General features: G+C 41.5%; 1 protein-coding gene across 1 annotated transcript in view; it reads left to right on the forward strand.

Moving 5' to 3' along the window:
- The window catches only part of LOC103250063 (RNA-binding protein with multiple splicing), a 117,519-nt gene that overhangs the window by 1,994 nt on the left and 94,146 nt on the right, over positions 1 to 21,379 (forward strand). Inside the window, exon 2 of the mRNA XM_021707833.1 lies at positions 4 to 93. Within this exon, the coding sequence (XP_021563508.1) occupies positions 4 to 93 (90 nt within the window). The remainder of the gene's footprint in view (positions 1 to 3; positions 94 to 21,379) is intronic.

Genomic DNA, 21,379 nt, shown 5'->3' on the forward strand with positions numbered 1-21,379 from the left:
GAGCGGGGTGGGTCCGGAGAGCGTGCGTGGCGGTGTCCACGCGCGGCTGCGTGCCTCAGACCGCGTCACTCCACGGACTTTTCGGAGACTTTCGTAAGTATAACGCTCAGCTTTGTTCGCCCGGGATTTTCAAAGTGGAGTCGAGAGCTGACTCCTGGGTGACCTCAGACGGTCGGGACCCTGAGGTCAGGACTTGGTGCCGGGGCTGGAGAGTGGGGGGGGGGGGGCAGGGTGGGGGGAGCGAGAAGGGGGGTTGAGGGAGAAACTCGGGGAAAAGTTCTGGCTGGAAGAGAACCGTGCTCCCTGCCTCCTCCCTCCCAGCGTTAAAAGTTCTTGGTGAAACGTGTTTCTAGCCGAGGCGTTTGGGATTAATAGATAACTCATCAGCCGCATTCTTCCCCGATGAGTCAAGGACCCCGAACCTGGGCGATGAGCTTTTGTAAAGTTAGGGGCGACACAGATGCGGGGAGCAGGATGAGCGGGTCACACACTTCGCCCTTCACCAAATGAATGCTCCTCGAGGAGGTTTTCATAGGACTTTTGACTTCTGAGCCTGCATTTTATGTGGCGCGTCCGTAGAAACGGGAAAAGTTTTGCGGCTGCGGAGCCTTTCCTTTGGTGGAAACAAAATTCAGTAACTCTGGGGAGACGGAGACTCGGGAACACACCTTTGAGAATCTTGTAGTAGGATTTGTAGCATTTGTGGTGTCCTCTTAAATGACTCTGTTTCTGCGGATACGTTGCCTGGAGTCCAAGAAACAGTGTTTTGCGCTTACTTTGTGAGCTCCCACATAGTTGCGTTTTTAAACATTTTAGAAGAAACTTTAGTGTGTGGGCAGACGCAGGGACGGGTCTGTTTCCATATGACCAGAAAGGATTCTTACAGGTGTGTTGCATCCCAACCGAGAAGGCAACCACCAGGCAGACCGACTCTAAAGCGGTTAGGATGTAGAGCTTATTATTGTGGAGACGCTGTGTTGTGTGTAAACTAAAGTTCTGATAGTGAAACCAAACTTTGCGGGAGGAATTCGTTAATACATGTAAGTCCTCTGCACGTTGTCTGCTGGTAAAATAGGTACTATTTAAACGGAGAAAGTGGAGGAGAGAGACCTGAGACCGTACAATGAAATAAATAGAAGATTTTACTCCTAGCACACGGTACTTACTACCTTGGTGAATTTTCCGCAGAAGCAGAAAAATGGGCCTCTCCCCTGACAAAACTGCCTGTTTTATTAAAAAGTATTATTTTGAAAAGTGTTGTGTACATGCTTGTTTTGTAACTACACGTGTAGGAATACTACTGACATTTGTTTTTCAAAGAGAAATCCCAAGTTCCACTTTTTTCTTGAACCTTACTGGCTGCTTTGCTATTTGAGTTATTTTTCTTACCACTTAAAATTTTTTAAATGATGACAAGTTTGCTTTTTTAGGAATTGCTATATTTAACTAATTCACTTAACACATCAAGATAATCATTGCTTCAAAAACCTTTCTATTTCAGTTAGCTAGACAATCTGTTTGCTTCAAAGGGTAAGAATATATTGTGTGAAACCATCTTTCTCTGTTCACCCAGTTGAGAAAACTTGTAACTGGAAAAAAGTTAATCAGGCAAACCAAAGATTTTTTTTTTTTTCCTTTTGGTACTTGGCAAAAGAGATTTGAGTGTGCTAAAAACCATACCCACTTAAGTAGAGAAAAGTCACGTTTTTCTGCTTGACTCATCTCAGCCGAACTTTCAGCTGCCAGGACCGAGGGATTCCTGCCCTGTTCCTGGACTTTTCTCGTTCCTGTGAGGTTATGTGTAATAATTACTGTGCAATCACAGGCTATCGCAGTACAGTCACTGTCTCTTACTTGTTCCGTTACCCTAACAGTGTTCCTTGGTGGGAATGGCGTGTGGCTGAAGGAAGTTATCAGTATTTTTAGCAAGTCACTTGTTATCTAAAAAATAGGACAGGTAGGAAGATTTAGGAATTCAAGTTGTCCAAGAGATGGAATGTGCACAATAGATACACCATGAAGGAAGGAGGTTTATAATATTAGAAATTCAGGAAAAGCAAGTTGGCCTGAGTGATCCAGGTAATTTTGCCCTACTTCCCTATTTTTGGTTCATGTTTTGATTTTGAAAAACCCCTAACCTTTTTTTCCCTAACCCTGAAAGCCACAAGTAAAATAAATGGGATATTTGGTGAGCCCATTGATGTGCTCGGCATTATACAAAACCACAGCCCTGGACCCGTTCCCTGCCCACCCCTCAGATCAGCAACTTGTTCTTAAGTACATTTAAAAGCCTTGGCAGTAGACTCCAGCGAACAGAACACACACAACGTGTATATACACATAATGAAGAGAGGGAAAAATACGTTTGTTGTAATTTCTGGTGGCCGTTGAACTGACGTGGAAAAATGAGTCCAATCATCATCAAGAGAAAGTAGTTTATTTCATAGACATCAGAGTGGTTTGGGCTTTCTACCGCTTTGTAGAATCCAGCTTTTTTTTTTTAGTTTATTTTTGAAATAAGTTCCTTTTATTATTCAGTGTATATATAGTAGCCTCATTTGAGAGTTTCTAATGCTTACCCTGAAATAATGATGCTGACATGCCCATTTGGTTCTGTATAGAAAGAACAGTCCAGGGTTTGGGAGGAATTTTGCAGCTTTTCAGGGTTGGAAGCTTTTGAGAACCTGGATAGGTCTTGTACTTCTGCTTTGGATAGCATTTAAAACTGAGGAAAAATAATTTTAGGATGTGGCTAGCCGATTGTGTAAGAGAGATAAGAACATCTGGCTTTCTGGTTTCTAGTGTGTTATAAACGTGTGTTCCTATCCATCTTGTCTCTTTAAGACAAAAACAGTCGTCAAAATCTTATTGGGATCTGTGATTTATAAGGTTTATTTGTATGTGTATATAGTATCAGATCATTCCTTATTTCATTTTACAATTAAAATAATTTCCAGAATTTGTCTTTAAGTTTCTGATCAGACTTCATTAAAAGTAGTAAATATATAAGTAATAGGCCCATAATTATTTGTCTTACCTAATCAGTTATTTGAGTTTTAAAATATATCCCAATACATCAAGACTTGTTCTGTCTTGTAGATAGAAATTTATTTGTTGGTCACCGAATTTTCAAAATAGAAATTTAGATAAATATGTAATTTGGTTTTATTTTTACTTTTGTTTTATCCTTGTCATTGAATGCTTTCCAGGCTGATTACAGTTTTTTTGTTTGGTTGGTTTTTTTTGAGTTGGAGTCTCACTCTGTCGCCCTGGAGTGGACTGGAGTGCAGTGGTCGCTCCCAGCCACCGCAGCCTCGACCTGCCGGGCTCCGACGATCCTTCCGCCTCAGCCTTCCAAGTAGCTGGAACTATAGGCGTGCGCTGCCACACCCGGCTAATTTTTTGTTTTATTGTAGAGATGAGGGCTCACCAAGTTGCCCAGGCGGGTCTCGAACCTTTGGGCTCAGGCAATCCACTCACCTCAGCCTCCCAAGGCGCAGGATTACAGGCTGAGCCACCAAGCCCGGTTTAGTTGTTTTTAAAAGGCCTTTCATTATGTTGAAGCACTGGCATTAAATAGAGTAATTTCTCCTTAATCATTTTGACTGAACTGACTTGTTCTTATAATAAGAACAAAAAAGTAAAAAACTTGGCACTGTTAGAATATTGATTGAAAAGATGTTTGGCAGATGTTGGGCAAAAATCATATAAAGTCAGTTCTTCAGAGGTTAATACAAATCATTCCTTCTTTTAAAGTGCATAGTAATTTTGCCAAAATACAGGGATTATAAAGAAAATTGTTTCTTATAATTGGCACAGGGAAAGAGTAATGTCAGTTTGATGTGGCAACTTCAGGTTTTCATTGGACATTAGGATTAATCTACATGATTACTTTGGGGAGGTACAGAATAGTTTTATACAATTTAGCCAAGTTTGGGGTCTCTGTTATTCCAAGTCAAATCTAATGCAATAAACTTATATTTCAGTCATGGAATAGGGTTTGGTGACAGTGATTTGGATGAAAATGTAGTGACCTCATAGTATAATGATGCTGCAAGACACTGCAATGTGGCGTGCACTTTTATTTTTCCACAGTGGTTTTAAAATTTCCCTGATTGTAGGTGGCCAGTTTGCTCAGTTGGGTAGAGCTTAGTGTTGATAACAATTTTCCCTGATAACCCTTATGTGCATATGCAGTCGTCTTTGTTTCCAGTTGTATTTGTTTATCGGATGGATAGTTTGGATGGGGTAGAGTTTCTTTTTTGAAGATGCTTTCATGAATTTTTGTAGGCTCATACTGATTTTTGCTTTGAGGATAAAAGTGTACATGGCACTGGTGTTGTAAATTAGTGCAGCTTTTCAGAAGGACTGTGACCCTATGAAAAGGTGATCAAGTGCTTTGATTTAGTACTTTTATTTTTAGAAATTTATCTTAAGGAACTAGAGTAGAATAAAGATTTATTTATAATAATGATTATTGCAGTTAGTTATGATAGGGAAAATTCACAAAGACTGTCTTCACGTAGGAAAATTGCCAAGTAAATCATTATATCATTCTGGAAAGGGAGTATTATGCAACCATCAAAGGCTATGTCTTTAAAGGGAAAAAATATATATTATAAACATATTTACATGTTTATATTATATAAATATATAAATATGTAAATAAATATTAATACATTATATTTATATATTATTCTCTCAGTTCTGGAGGCTATAAACCTGAAATAAAGGGTTGGCAGGGCGTGCACTCTCTAAAGTCTGTAGACAGGAATCCTTCCTTGCCTTTCAGCTTCTGGTGACTTGAGACATTCTGAAGACTATTTTTATCCCCATGGTATAACAGTCAATGAAAAGAGCAGATTTTATTTAAAGTTTTATACTCTATGATGCCAGTTCTCCAAAATAAATATATATGTAAAACTAATAAAATGTATCTTATGGATGGATTACAGATCATTGTTATTTACTTTCTAAAGCATTTCTGTGTTCAAGTTTTCTAAAATGGCCATGTGGACAAAAGTAATTAAATGTCCTTTCGCATTAAAGATTTCGTTGAATTCCCATGCAGTATTCATGAAACCATGGGGTTGGCCACGTTTAATTTTGCTCACAAGCCTTGCTGCTGGAATCTGGCCTGTTCTGTTGTTCCTCTTAACTTTTCTTCATCATATTTCTCTCACTCATTCCTTCATCCTGATCATTTTAGTCATCTTTGGCTGCTCTCCTTGTTCTAATACCTTTCTCAATCCATCCTTGTACCATACCATTGGGTCCTCGAATGCTCTAGTTCTTTCAGTGTCTCTCTGTTCACCACAAAATAAAGTCCACACTTGACATTCCGGATTGCCCTAGTTTACCCTGTGCTCTGAACCATTTACTTCAACTACCGTCTTCTTCAGTTCTCTTCATCTAGCCTGAGCTGCTTTCAAGGCAGAATTCACGGTTTTCAGCTTACATTTTTTACAAGACCTGAATGTCCTATCCCATAGAGATGATTTTTCCTCAGAATTCAAGTGCAAGTTGCTTTCTGTTATTTCCCTTTAACTCCTGGATCATTACCTTCTTTCATGGTTGTTTTTTGTTTTTTTTTTTTAATTTATTTTTATTTTTTTATCAATATTTTTTATTTTGATATTGTGGGGTACAGTTTAGGGTTAGGAATACAAATATGCTTCGTTCAGGCACCCTTGTTGATAAGGGGTGTCTCCCCGTTCCCAGACAGATATTGACCACCATTAATCTCACTTTTTAAAAAAGATTATGCAGCCTTCTACTATCCCCAGTGCTCAGTACCTACCCAAAGACAGTACCAGGGGAGTACCTCCCTATACACACCCCCCTACACACAAAAAAACCATTTTTTCAAATTATTTATCTATTTATTTATTTTTAGAGACACGGTCTCACTCTGCTACCCAGGCTCGAGTGCAGTGGTGTGTTCATAGCTCATTGTAACCTTGAACTCCTGGGCTCAAGCAATCCTCCAGCCTCAGCCTCCAGAGTAGTTTAGGACTACAGGTGCTCACCACATGCCTGGCTAATAATTTAAAAAATTTTTTTTGTAGAGATGAGTCTCTCCATATTGCCCCTGCTGGTCTCAAACTCCTGGCCTCAAATGATCCTCCTGCTTCCCAAATCACTGGGATTACAGGCGTGAGCCACTGCACCCAACCAATATACACATATAGTTGTTTTATAAATATATACTTAAACAAATATGAAATATCTCTATTGGTAAGGTTGATGATTAAGAGTTTGTGTAGGTAGTCTGTTAAAGAAGTGGCAGTCACAGATGAACCCACTGGGAAGTGATCGCCTTCCACCTGTCATCAGTAGCTTCCATTTGAGAGCACAGGTGAACAGGACTGGTCCATCAGATAGATAGCCACTGTGAGTGTGGGACTGCTCCCTGGTCCCCAGGTTCAGTGGGGTTCTCACCATCAGAAGTTGGTTTCTGCTGTGGAATTCTATTTGACCTTTTGGATGCGGGCTTCCGGAAGCCTTGGTTAGGTGGAAGAGCACCGAGCTCCCTGTGTTCCCAAACAAGTCTGCTCTGTGTGACAGCCACTTTGGAATGTTTGTGTTCAGTTTCATTTGGCACCTTAGTGTCCGCCTGGGGGCAGGGGAAAGGGAATGCAAATGTTCCTCTTGAACAGTGCTTGCTTTGGTCAAAGAGAAAAACTTAGGAAGGAATGAGGAGAATGAACCTCAATAGCTGGAGCAGAAGTGGCTGCATTGCTCAGTGGGCTTCAGGCCACCTGGGACCAGGCATTTAAATGGATGCTGTGTTGCTATGAGGATGTCAATGCCATACCTCGATGGGCATGAGCTTATCTGACATAATGGGGATAACCTGGGTATAACTCTTCATACTCGCATTCTGCCTTTAAAGCATATCAGGAGAATATTTTAAACACCTTCAATGCATTGTGTGTGTGTTTAGGGGTGGGTGTAGGAGATGCTTGACTTTATCTGGAATTTGCAGTGGACTGAAGGATACATTTTTTAACTTAACAGAATAAAGCTGCTGGTTTTGTCAGTGTTGCTGAAAGAGAAAAAAGGGAATACTGAAATCCTTTAGCTTACGTTCAGAGTTCTTTTTATCCATTCACACAAGAAATAATCGTCTCAAACTTTTATGGAGTTTTTACTGTGTATTTAGTGTCTAGCACTCTACATATATTATCTTGTTTTCGACTTGGGGTCTCACTCTGTCATCCAGGCTGGAGTGCAGTGACCAGTGACCTGATCACAGCTCACTGCAGCCTCCACCTCCTGGGCTCAGGCAATTCTTCCTTCTTGAGTAGCTGGGGCTGCAAGTGCATGCTGCCACACCCTGCTAATTTTTTTATTTTTCATTTTTTTAGAGATGAGGTCTCACTATGTTCCCCAGGCTGGTCTTGAACTTCTGGGCTCAAGAGATCCTCCTGCCTCAGCATCTCAAAGTGCTGGGATTACAGGTGTGAGCCGTTGTCCTTGGCCAACATATATTTTATCCTCACAACATGCTGATAAAGATATTGTGGCCGGGCCTGGTGGCTCAGCCTGTAATCCCGCACTTTGGGAGGCTGAGGTGAGTGGATTGCCTGAGCCCGCGGGTTCGAGACCAACCTGGGAAACTTGGCGAGACCTCATCTCTACAATAAATCAAAAAATCAGCCGGGTGTGGTAGCGCATGCCTGTAATTCCAGCTAGTTGGAAGGCTGAGGCGGAAGGATCGCCGGAGCCCAGCAGGTCGAGGCTGCGGTGACCGGGAGCAGCCACTGCACTCCAGTCTGGGCGACAGAGTGAGACTCCAACTCAGAAAAAAAAAATAAAGATATTGTGATGGTGATTGCCCTCACTTTATGGGGAAGGGACTGAGGCACTGAGATGTTATGTAGCCAGGGCCTTTATGTGCAGATTCTGGGTTTGCCAAGATCTGAGAGAGGCGGTTCCTGTCTCTCTCACCATTAAACCAGTTGTTCATGGTTTTAATGGTGATGGCCCTGTGTAAATAAACAGGTATAATAAAGCACAGTGTAAAAGTGGAGGTAGTTGTTTAGGTTGGGAGCATAGCCAGCCTTGTAAAGAGGTGATGGCACTGTGTGACAAAGCTTTAAAAGAAGTGACATTTGAGCTTAGTCTCAAGATTTTGATGGATGAGAATAGATAGGGTTGAGACAGCGGCGAAAAGGGTGGTCCAGGCCAAGGGATCTGCCCCATGTCAACATATAGAGGCTTAAAAAGACCTTTGGAGGAGGAGCAAGCAAGGTATGGCAGGAGAGAGAAGGGGGAGTGAGAGTTAAGGATGAGACTAGGGAGGGAGACCTTGGCCTGGAGGTGATGGAAGAGCTGCCTTCCCTGATATGGTGTTGACTCTGTCCTATTATGGGGTGCTGGGGTGGATGTGCCCCAGGAAATGGCATTCTGGGATGTCCCAATTGGGCACGGGGATGCAGTGGGTTTTTGGAGAGTTGCCAAAAACTATTACAGTGAAGTAACTGCTGTGCAAGAGTCTTGGTCTCAAAGTGAGGCAGTGAGCGGCTGATGGTGGCAGCTAAGGCTGTGACTGTCAGATGTTGTGTGGGAGACATCTTCAAGGAGACACATCCTTGAAACCTCTTGGGTTTCTCCTTCGGATGAATAGCTACATGGTGGTTGCATTTGTAGGAATGGAGAATAGAGAGGTTGAAAGGGGAAAAAAAGACAGCTAGGTGAAGATGTTGAGAATGGGGTGCTGAAGAGAGGTCTGATTTTGAAATAGGATTCTCAGCTGGGTGTGGTGGCTCACGCCTGTAATCCCAGCACTTTGGGAAGCTGCGGCAGGAGGATTGCCTGAGCCCAGAGTTTCGAGACCAGCCTAGGCAACATCGCGAGACCTCATCCCTACAATAAATTAAAAAGTTGGCCAGGCATGGTGGTGTGTGCCTGTAGTCCCAGCTACTTGGAAGACTGAGGTGAAAGGATCGCCTCAGCCCAGAAGGATGAGGCTGCAGTAGCCGTGATCATGCCACTGCACTCCACCCCGGGTGACAGTGAGACTCTAACTCAAAAAACAAAACAAAACAAAAGAAGGAGGATTTTCACAACAATTTCAAGAATATACAGCTGGTAGTTGGAAATGTGGGGTAACTTGAATGTGAGTGCCCAGAAAATTGAGTTTCTAGTCCCCAAGAAACCTTGTCAGGGGAAACAAGAAAAGAGATATGAAAGTCACCTAAAATTTGGAGCCATGTTAACAAATGTTGAGGAGGAAGAGGAGAATTGAAAATGGGAAAAATTTGAGCATTTTTTTCAAAACATTCATTAGGAACGTCAAAATGTGTTACATATAATTTGCCTCCTTATGGTAGTGATTGGAATTCTAACCTATTGGAAAGCCTAAGGAATATATGCAGTATTTCTCGTGCTTTTGATCAAATATGATCAAATTTGGATCTCAAATTTGATCAGAAGTCTCAGGAACTTGTTTATCTCTTAAAATTTCCAGTAGTTCCCTGGCTTTCACTTCTCTGACTTCTCACTTCCCAATCCTGTTACCTAGAAGGGAAAATCAAGCTGCCATAAAATCTCAGGAGGTGTGTTTTTATGGGACATAGTTTCTAAGTTGCCTTTTTTTTTTTTTTTTTTTTTTGCTTTATTGGGGGGAAATGAAGAGTAGGATGAACCTTTAACCAGCAGCCCAGTGACATCAGTTCTGTGGGTCATATTTTTATTTATCCAGTCCATAATTTCTTAAAGGTTTGCTGCCTTTTCTGCCCAGCTAGATTGGTGTCAGTTCAAAGAAAAGTAGTCCAGGAACTTAAAAGGAAAACAACAACCTAAATTTGGATTAAAACCTAAGAGAATTTAGGTTTTAACTCTGCTACAACCATTGTGATGCATGTTGTGTAAAACACCAAAAAAAAAAAAAAAAGGAAATGGCAGTAATAAATGCCAGTCACACCAGGAAGATGTATTCAAATTCCAGGCTGTAATGCAGTATTGTTACACAGATTTAAAATGTAAAGGAGGCAAGGCTTGGTGAGTCTCATGCTTATTATCGTAGCACTTTGGGAGGTCGAGGAAGGAGGATTGCTTGAGCCCAGGAGACCAGCCTGGGCAACACAGGGAAACCTCATCTCTACAAAAAAAAAAAAAAAATTAGCCAAGTATGTAGCCTGTAGTAACCAGCTCCTTGGAGGCTGAGGCTGGAGGAGCACTTGAGCCCAGCAGTTTGAGGCTGTGGTAAGCTGTGATCACACAACTGCACTTCAGCCTGGGTGACAGAATGACTTTAAAAAAAAAAAAAAGGAAAGGGGACCTAATTCAGCTCCTATAATTTTTTTTTTGACTTGGAGTCTCAGTCTGTTGACTAGGCTGGAGTGCAGTGCCACGCTCATGGCCACCGCAGCCTTGACCTGCTGGGCTCATGGGATCCGTCCGCCTCAGCCTTCCAAGTAGCTGGAATTACAGGCACGCGCCACCAAGCCCAGCTAATTTTTTGATTTATTGTTGAAATGAGGTCTCGCCAAGTTGCCCAGGCTGGTCTCGAACCCATGGATGGGCTCAGGCAATTTTCTCACCTCCGCCTCCCAAAGTGTTGGGATTATAGGCGTGAGCACTGTGCCCAGCAATTTTGCAAAGGTATAAGAAATCTGAGTCTCAAAATTGAGGTCCTTTTCACCAACCCATGAAATAAATTAGAGACCAACTTGTACTTATTTCTTATGAGTTGATTTTTAGAGAAGTTCTTTTGATTTCCCCCCAAAATGTGTTTCCAAGTAGGTATATTGGCCCGTAGCCAAGCATTATCCTAAGAGAAGTCCTAAAGATTACCAAAAAAAACATTTTTCTTGAATCCACAGGATCCTGCTTTGCGAAAATTCCACCTATAGGATAGACAGTTGAGGCCTCACGGGAGAAAGTACATGAACGTGCTATCTAATTACAAAAGTAGCAGAATTTCCTTTGTGCTCAAGGGGGGAAGTGCTACAAGAGTGTAATTACTTTACCCAGCATGTGTGATTTACAGGACTTAAAATGTGTGAGTTTCCAAAGAGGCATCTGTTTTTAAATACAGTATCCCTCCAAGCCAGGCAGGATGTGTTTAGGGAGGAGGAGGGAGGACATGCACTTCCGTCCTGTGCCTGCCCCAGGATGCCTGGTGACTGAGGACTGAAACCCTGGGTACTTGCTGCTCCCCCAGGCCTTGCTTATCGGAGAAGACAGAACCAGAGCAGCCAAGGACTGGAAATGAACCTCCAACTGCATCGCCGATTCTCCATTCTCAATCCCAGTGCCTTTTCCTGGACCTCCAAGCCTTTTCTCAGTAATAAGCAGAATTGGTAGAGCTAATGCTGAGACCATTTTTGCAAAAACTTCCTTTCGATCTTAATATGCATAAGAAAATCAGGGGGCGAATTAAAGACCGGGTACAAATCCAAATAGACTCAAACTTGTAAAAGCACTTAATGGATTTTGCATATTGATGAACTCATTCAACATTTATGGAGCTAGTGTCTACTCTGCTCCTTAACAAACCAGACGAAGTGTTATCATCCCATGTTTGGGGATAAGAAAACTGAGGCTCTGAGAGATTAAGTAATTGGTCTGAGGCTTTACAGCTGGTGGATAGGAGCTTAAAATTCTCCAGAGGCACATGAGGCTCATGTGATCGGGGCCCTGCTGGTCTCTGACCTCATCTGCCAAGAATCACTGGCTCATTCATTATGCTCCAACTGCCTGCGTCTTATTTAGGTATCTCCAACTTGCCAAACTTGTTCCTGCCTCAGGGCCTTTGTGTGACCCATTCAGTGTGCCTAGAAAGCCCTACACTCAGGCGACATCCTTGTCATTCATTCAGATCTCAGTTCAGCTGTCACCCCCAGAGAGACCTTTGATCTTCATGTTTCAAGTAGCCCTACATTTCCAACACTTTTATTTTCCACATAATACTTCTTCCTGACGTTGCCGTGTGCACTTATTGTACTTACCTGGTATCCTTGGGTTGTAGCTCCCTGGCAGCAGAGACTGCCTGCGTCTTGTTTAACACTGCAAAACCCTCAAACGCCTAGAACAGTGCCCAGAAGTGCCCAGTCCATTCATAAGTTTATTTGTGATTTGACCAAACTACAAACCAGCATGTCAAGATGTTGAAGCCTGTTTGATATGCCACAGTGTCATGAGCATTTTTCATCAGTTTTTGGATTAAATTTTAATTATTTCTGCCTTCAAGATTATCATTTCTGGACCTCCTTCCCCCCCCCCCTTTTTTTTTACAGTTGTAATACTTTTTTTTTTTTTTTTTTTTTTATTTGGAGCCTCACTCTGCTTCCCAGGCCGGAGTGCAGTGGCACGCCCAGGGCCACCCCTGGCTCGGCTCAGGCGATTCTTCTACCTCAGCCTTCCAAGTAGCCAGAACTACAGGCACGTGCTACCATGCCCGGCTCATTTTTTAAATTTATTGTAGAGATGAGGTCTCACCAAGTTGCCCAGGCTGTTCTCAAACCCATGGGCTCAGGCAGTTCCCTCACCTTGGCCTCCCAGAGTGCTGTGATTACAGGCTTGAACCACCACGCCTGGCCAGAGATGTTGTTGGGATGGTAAGTGATAGATCCCTTGTGGGGGTAGGCTCAGTTTACAGAAATCCTTCCCTTTTGTTCGCTTAGAGTAGAAACCTATTATGTACCTAATTGCACAGACTCAGGAGAGAAACATGGGCCTAGCATGGAGGGAATAAACGTAAGTAGAAGTAGAGCAAGGTGAATTTGATTCCTGCTTTGCAGATGTGACTGTTAGGTTCCAGGGTTAATTTTAATAACCCAGGTGGAATTGATTTGGAGATAGACTTCCCACTTCTCCTTTGATTGGGTTTAGCCTCAAACTGGTTATGCTTTCCTCCATCTGACTACAAATGAAAAGGGCTGTAGCTCAGGATAATGCTGACTTTCACCCGAGGAATCCAGCCTTTAAGCACCTTTGTTGTGTAGCCACTGAGAAGCTTCTAATCCGTGATTGTGAATCCTCAGGGCTCCCTCCTAGCCACAAGTTATGCCCACTTGTCGGCCTCAGACTCAGGAGCTGTTTCTACTCAGTGTAAAGCTGCCCAGGTGACACTTCAGGATGAAAGAAATATAAGTCATCATTACTTAGGGCTTCAGAATGACAAACCACAACCTATTAATTGAGCAGACTAGTGCACTAATGAAAACTGCAGCCTTTGGATTATCCTTATTTAGCTTTTATGTCAATACCGACCTTGAACAAACTGTCTGATGTTTCAGTCCTTATAGAAATCAGTTCTTGACCAAATCATCAGTACTTTTTCATTCATTTTTTTCTTTATTATCTCTTATTATCTGTTTCTGAGGGATCTAGGACAAGTCACTGAAACTGCTTATCTTTGGCATATGGCTTTAACTTCTGAATTTTAGCCTCTGTTTCCTTCACTAAAAGGTTGTGTAGACCACGCCTGCTGTGCATTAAAGGACCCATAACTCTCATTTTTCCACGTTCACTTCACTTCCTATTTCCCATTGTGATACCGAATGGTACTGTGGCATGCCAACACATTCCGGGTGGGCTGTTTTGGTGGGGAATGGTTTCAATTTTAAACCTTTTTAGTGAAAACCCTTAGACTTGCCTCATTCGTTTGTGAAGTTATTATTACAACAAAATAAGAAAAAAATTAGTGAAGCACTAGACTTTGGAAGCTCTTTTCTTTATTGGAAAAGATTTTCTTAAGCCTGGTTTTCTTACCTGAAATTATTTTGTTTTGTTTTTTAATCTAAGCAAATCAGGGCCTCTCCTTGAGAAACTTGTGGGAGTCTATGGGTGTGAGTTAACCACAGGAAATGACCCTTTATAAACAAAAGGACTCCTTAAGGCCCATCCTGAGTCTTTGTGTTTTGAGGAAGGGTTATGCAGAACACCAAAGCTAGGAAATGAATCTGGGCATTAGCCATTCTAATGGGGGAGGGGAGGAGAATGGAGAAGATTCCCTTCCTGCCTGCCCTCCCAAGCATCTAAACGTCCGGCAACACCCACTGCTGGAGCCCAAGAAGTGCTGGAGAGAGCCAGGTTTTCTTGGGTGATTCGAGTGCATGGGTAGGGGCTTCATACCCCCAAGAGGAAAAGAAAGAACCTGGTTTGGCAGAATTATGCCCAGTGTAACTTTCAGCTTTAACCTGGACTTTCAGCATTTGCTTGAAAAAGGCCATGACCGGTAAAATGCAGAAATAACAGAATGGGGAAAGCAGGAGAAAGGGATTTTATATGATCTATTTATCTGTAAGTAGAAATCTGGGTGCTGTGATCTGCCAATAAATACCCTGTAAATAAATTGAAGACTATGTTAATGAAGAAAGAACTTTTATCTGAGGAATGTGAGTCTGTTTAAATTATCAGGCCCAGGGAGACATTAAAATGAGCATCACATCCTACTACCCCCTTGAGCTATGTATTCATCTCTTAAAACGGTTTGCTATTGGTACAGCTAGCTATAAATTAACCCATTAATGGCTCACTGGACATGATAACCCACATCCTATAGCTTAACATTGTATAGCCATTAATCAATGTTACTTCTGTAAACCGATGAGAATTTCTGACCTTTTTGTGTCAGCCCACTGGGTGTTCCCTGTCCCCTCCCCACCCTTTTTTTTGCCTTTAAAAATCTGGCCTAAAAATCAGGAGTGGTGGCTCATGCCTGTATTCCAGCACTTTGGGGGACTGAGGTAAGAGGATTGTCTGAGCCCAGAGATTCGAGACCAGCCTAAGTAACTTGGAGAGCCCTCTTCTCTACAATAAATCAAAAAATGAGTCAGGCATGGTGGCACACACCTGTAGTCCCAGCTACTAGGAAGGCTGAAGCATAAGGATCGCCTGAACCCACCAGGTTGAGGCTGCAGTGGCCATGATCGTATCACTGCACTTCAGCCTGAGTGAGAGTTGAAACTTTGACTCAAAAAAAAAAAAAAAAATACTTGTAACTGCTGCCAATTGGAGCGTAGCAACTTGAAACTATGCTTCAGTTAGCTGGAATCTTCAAGCTTAGACCAAATGAACATTTATGTTCATTTTGCCTCAGTTTCTTCCTTTTAGGTTGTTATTGACTACTGTCTTTTTCTAAATTGAAACTGACCACCGACCCTGTGATAGTTAGTGACTGTAATAGGTGGTCGGGGGTTTGTAATCCTTGCTGTTAGGAGTGGGCCCATGAGGAATAATTGTCACGCCCTGCCTTACTTTGGAATGTTCCCTCTCTTTACTTCAAAGTGACCATTCGTTATATCAGTATTTGTACAGCAGGATCCCGAATTTAAATTGCTAGGAAAGTAGTTAGGTCTTATCAGAATTATTTTACCTTTGCAAGTTCTGCTGTCTTACAGCAGTGAACTTCTGCTCTTCCAAGGAGATTGTTGTGTGTGTGTGTGTGTGTGTGTGTGTGTGTGTGTGTGTGTGTGGTTTTTTTTTTTTTTAAGGATTATAAATCTTCACGCTAATAATTAGAAACACATTTTACTGAAAATGGTTTTGTGGTTTACTTAGTTTTCAGAAAATGACAAACATCTTTTCTAAGAAAAAACATTGTTTGTTGCACTATTGTTTCTAGGCTTTTTATTGTAACTATATTTTTAGAAAGGCTGCTGATATGTTTTGTGGGCACTGTGTCGAGGGAGGGTGGTTTATTTACTTCACAGCACTAGCTAGATACTTAACAGAACTGCAGAGATAAGATTAGAGCTGCCCCTCAGATCCCTTATGAAAGGTTTTGTTTATATATTAAATTCTGAAAGACTATCTTAAATATGAAGCCTGGGGTACAATATTCAAAAGAGATGTGATCATTGTAAATTCCAAAGTTTACAGGGAAAAATTATTCTTATTGAAAATCCCAGTGTCTGAAGTGTTACTAGTCTTCCTCATTTTCTTAGTACATTGTTTAAACTTTTAATTTGGGAAAGGTTAATGTAGTAAGTAATCAGTTTACAAATATGGAAATATATATTGACTAAGATTCATTTGGCACTTATACATGATATACATTTGGCATATGTTTTTCATTCTTAAAGTCTGGGTTATTTTTCTGTTGTCTGTGGTAGCTTGTATTTTTTAGAAAGAAAAGATGAAAGCACCAGTGTGATCCCCTCTCTAAGCTGCTTGCCACTATGGAATATCCCGAGTCAAAAGAATGGCACTCAAATTCTTTGCATTTGAGAACTGTTTGTGCATCAGTTTTCCAAGTATGGCGAATAAGACTGAACACTCACAACTGGGACACTTTGTGTAGGTTCGTTTGTGGTCAAGATGGCTTCAGGAATGCAGTGTGTCTGATTTTATTGGGTGTAGGAACTGCTTTTTCTGTAGTTCTTCACATTGATGTAACTACTGGTCAACCCCGAATCAAAGAGAAAATGTCCTGATCAGGAATGTTTGTCCATTTTCTGCATGTTCTCAGATGATCAAAAGAAAGTGTCTTGCCCTTTGCAAGATCAGCATCTGTTGCCATTTGGTCATAGTGCACCCAGCCTGCTGACTCTGTATCTTAAAAACAAAAACAAAAGCCAGTGAGGAGGGAAGCAAAGACTCAAAAGTGCTGTGGGGCTTTGGAATACTGTGAGTTTCAGATTTTGGCAAATATACAACCATTAATTGCCTCCCCCTCTCCTTTCCAAAAAACCCCATGGGCCTGTAATCGATATGAAAATTTCTCCTGTTTCTTGTGTTGTAATGTCATGGGTCATGATTAGATAGAGGAATCCTGTTGGTGTGAGCTTACCTTGAAATCAGTGCAAAAGTGTCATCTTTCTTTCTATGAGTAGTCTAGTCAACCCAGGCAAAATGCGGGTGTTGGCTCAGTGCAGGAGACCCAGGCATAGAAATCTAACAGTATGTCCTGGGTCCTCCCCCTTAATCCGATACTCTTTGAAATCTCTCCACATAACTAATAAGTACTATATTTTCCAAATTGAAGGTGCAGTCACATTCCTCAGATAGCTTACCATAAATGCCTTTCCTCCCTCCCCATGTCTAATGGATTAATTTGTAGTCTTATGAATTAGGAAATTTTTCATACAGGGCTAAGAAAAAAGAGTAAGCACTATCGTTCATTAGAAGTTCCAAGGTGGTTTCCCTTTATCAAAAACTCTAGAGTATTCTCACAATTCTTTTGTTGGGTTGGAAATTTGTAGACCTACCCCCATTACAGCAAGTGGTCTACAATGTGCAGAGCAGGGAGCAGACATTTTTTTTCAGGGATGTTTTTCATGTTTTAAGCCCTGTTAATACTTATTTCTGTGGGTCTTTTCTCCTAGCATTTCTAAAAGAAAAGGTAGTAATGTGTTACTTCTGTTTTAGAGATTAAAATAAGACAATAATAAATTCACTGGATTTTTAATTTATTTGTTATTTAGGAATAAAATACCAAGATTCATAGTCATTTTTTTTTTTTGCCAGATTGGATCACATTGTGTCCAAGTGTCTCTTCATTGTTGTTTTTTATTTGTTTGTTTGTTTTTTGGTTTTGTTTTTTTCTGTTTTTTGTTTTTATTTTTTTTTTTGAGTTGGAGTCTCACTCTGTCACCCAGACTGGAGTGCAGTGGCCGCTCCCGGTCACCACAGCCTCGACCTGCTGGCCTCCGGCGATCTTTCCGCCTCAGCCTTCCAAGTAGCTGGAACTACAGGCACGTGCTACCACGCCCGTCTAATATTTGACTTATTGTAGAGATGAGGTCTCCAAGTTGCCCAGATGGGTCTCGAACCCGCATTGTTGTTTTTTAGATGAAATATTTTTTCCTTATTGTTAAATTCATCTAGTTAACTCATCTCCTTTTGCTCCCTCATTAGAAAATACAGGTATGCCAAAAAAAAAAAAAAAAGGGAAGGAAGGAAGGAGATAAGGAAAAGAAATAAGCAATTCTGTAACTCCCTTTCACACAACCAGTGTTAATACCTCAGTGTGTATCTTTTTTCTCTGTACACATACACATACACAAAATCTGTTAACAAAAATGAAATCATGATATATGTTTTCTATTTTTTCATGTTATGAACTTCTTTGCATGCCAGTGGGTACATTTCTGCAGCCATGTTTTAATTTCTTTCTATTGTACCATAGTAGGGATGTGCCTTAATGTATTTAACCCGTTCCTTATTATTGAGCTTAGAGCTTGTTTCCAGCATTGTGGTACAAACAGTACTGTTCATCCTCCCAGATAAATCTTTATGTATACCCTTAGTTATTTCCTTAGTTGAACTCTAAGAATTGGAATTTCTGGGTCAAAGTGCATGCATTCTATTTTAAGATATTTGATGTTTTATTGCCAATCTTCTCTAGAAGCACTACTAACTAACACTCCCAGCAAGAACATCAGTTGGCCCATTTCCCTGTGTACTCTACCACTGCAGTTTAAACAGATCTCTCAAAGGTTGCTTCTTCACTGTGGAGTTACTCACATTTGTGTCCTATCTGTGATTCATAATTAATATTCTAGCTTCATGTGTACAACACCTGGATGTTATATAGTAACTTTTTTTTTTTTGAGTTGGAATCTCACTCCGTCGCCCACAGCCACCCCAGCGTCGACCTGCTGGGCTCCAGTGATCCTTCCACCTCAGCCTTCCAAGTAGCCAGCACTACAGGTGCATGCTACCATGACCAGCTAATTTTTTGATTAATTGTAGAGGTGAGGTCTCACCAAGTTGCCCAGGCTGTTCTCAAACCTGCAGGCTCAGGCAATCCACTTGCCTCGACCTCCCAAAGTGCTTGGTTTACAGAATGAGCCACCAAGCCTGGCTGCGACTTTTTTTAAAAACTGCATTTCAAGATATCTTCCAGTTGTTTCTGATACTTCAGTAGACACTAAAATGCTTAGCAGGTAATTTCTGGAGATATCATTGGGTTTATTGAACACAACAAAAAGTGCTGATTTTTGTGATCACATGTATTACATGTTTGGTGTATTTTTTGGCTCATCCTTTAATGCCGGGTGATGAGGCCTGTTCTTTAGGTATTCTGTTTTCATGTACAGAATTTCATTGACTCACTCCAACATTTGTCAAGTGAAGCAATACCACTGCCAATTAAACTACTGTAAGATGCATCCTAATTTCATAGATGTTAGTGTAGAAACATGTGTCTCAGAATCAGCGGATATATTCTGGTATCTACTTTTCTGGTCTCATGGCTGATTTGCCCTTGAAGTGAGTGAGGACAGAGACACTCTTAGATACTTTGGTCAGTTTGACATACCTTCTGGTAGACAGTGAGCCAGTTACATTCTTGGAAGGAATTTTATAATTACAGTTAAATAAACAGTGCCTTTTATTAGGTACAGACTATGATTTGTATCCACTTGTGAAAATGTTACTTTTGCTTCCCCTTCAAATTAAGGAGATGGTCCTGGAGCTCCAGTATAGAAGGACCTTTCTGGACTTTGTCATCTTCCCAAGGGGGTGGTGGCGAGGGGGGCTGTTTTTACTGTAGATGCCCCCAACATACCAACAGCCAAATCCTGCCTGAGGAGTGCAGCTCAGGTCTCCCCGTGTGGGCAGGACAATCACCATTAACCCCTGCCCACAGGCCTCTTAATTGTTAGCAGACATTCCAAGGAGTGCACGCCCTCCACAAAGCCTACACACATGTCGTTCGAGTGTGACTCTAGGAAATGAGCAGATGTAATGGAAACTTCAATCTTGACTCATCCTGATTGTTGTATATGAGTGGAATTTGCATTTAACTTAGCATTGATTTCAGGGTGAATTCCAACCGAAATCATGAAATACTAAGTTTACATGCATTGTAGCACCTTTCTCAAAGGGGCTGGGAACTCTTTTGCTAATGAAAATGCCTTCTTTTTCTTGAATTCTTGATTCTGGCTGGCAGGTGGTGATTTAAAGAGAGCATTGGTTAGTGGGGAGGAGGTATGGATGACTCGCTGAGAGCCTGGTGTTATCTTGGCCTTGCTTGGGGGGAGGGGGAGTAGAAGTGAGTCCTGACAAGCAGTTTTCCTGCCGGTTTGGAAAAGTCAATACAGGAGACAATGGGAAAATAACATGGGAGTCTGTATAAATGAATAACATTAACATTGTGTAATAGAGATGGAGGGGCTCAGAAGAGAGATCAGGGAGGACCAGAATAAAATAGACTTTGTGGAGGGAAGATGGGTCTTGAGGAATTGGTGAGATTCAGAGACAAATGAGCACTGTGTTAGGAGAGTTTTACCATCTTAAAGGTTTGGAAATAGGAATGAATGTAGCACGCTTGAAGGGCAGGGAGAAGCTGTATTTGTTAATTTTGAATGATATATATTTGGTGGTATTTTATTTTAATTTGTTAATGTCATTAGTTTCCCAATCAGGCCTGTTCCACAGGTGATTGATGTACAACCTAGCAGTTTAGACACCTGCAGAACCCAATGCCAATAAACTGTCTTCCCCCCCCCCTACAAATTGGGTTCTGGGCGTGCAAGGTCACACAAGCTGCTCAGATTAACATACTGAAAAAAAATCAGGCATTTTTCTTCTTGGCTATTCCTCCTTAACTTCCTTGATGAAACTATTTTCTCTATGACTTCACTTGATTTTTTAAAATTAATTCTACCTCTTCAGAATAGCACAGCTGTTTATCAGTCATGGTGGCTCTTAGTTTTGGCAACTGAATATATAATACTGCGTAATATAGTCATCGCAAAGATATTAAAGTGTGTATTGAACCCTGTTGAGACAATGAACAACAAACTGATATTGCCTTTGTTTGTCCTGGAGCTTACAATGTAGTAGGGATATGTTGATTACATAATTAAAAGTACCAGTAAATATAGAGTGACAAACTGTGATTAGTGCTACAAAGGAAATGCATGATTGATAGGAGAACTATAGTTGATGGGATGCAAGGGGACTTTTCTTACTTTATTCTAGGCACGGTTCACATTGCTGCATGTATGTGAACTCCTTTGATCCTCACCACACTGTGTGGTAGGTACTAACCATCATCCTTCCTAATTGAAGGGGGGAGGGCCAGGTGGAGGGGGAAGACTGTGAGAGGTGGGGAGTGGGGGAGGGAGGCGGGACACAACTGAGACTCAGTAATTGAGTAACTGGCTCTGGGTCACAGCTAATAAATAGCAAAACCTGGATTTGAACCTAGGCAGTTCCAAGTCTGCCATCTTTCACTGGAATTTACTGCCATTTTGGAATATTCTTTCTTCCCAGAAGTTTTATTCCAAGGGAACAAGAGGTTTCTTAAGTCTCAGGATCCTGCCTTCCTCCAGAGAGACTTGGCTAAGGTCCTCAGTAATCAGTAATGTGGCAACTTCTTGTCAAGGGTGATTACCCAGTTTCAGAAAATCTGAGTGGCCTTGGGCTTCCCCTTGCCAAAATCTAGTCGTGTGTATTCTCTCCCTCTCCTTCT

The sequence above is a fragment of the Carlito syrichta genome, unplaced genomic scaffold (genome assembly GCF_000164805.1).
Source record: "Carlito syrichta isolate Samal-C Ts95f unplaced genomic scaffold, Tarsius_syrichta-2.0.1 Scaffold126464, whole genome shotgun sequence".
Classification (NCBI taxonomy): Eukaryota; Metazoa; Chordata; class Mammalia; order Primates; family Tarsiidae; genus Carlito; species Carlito syrichta.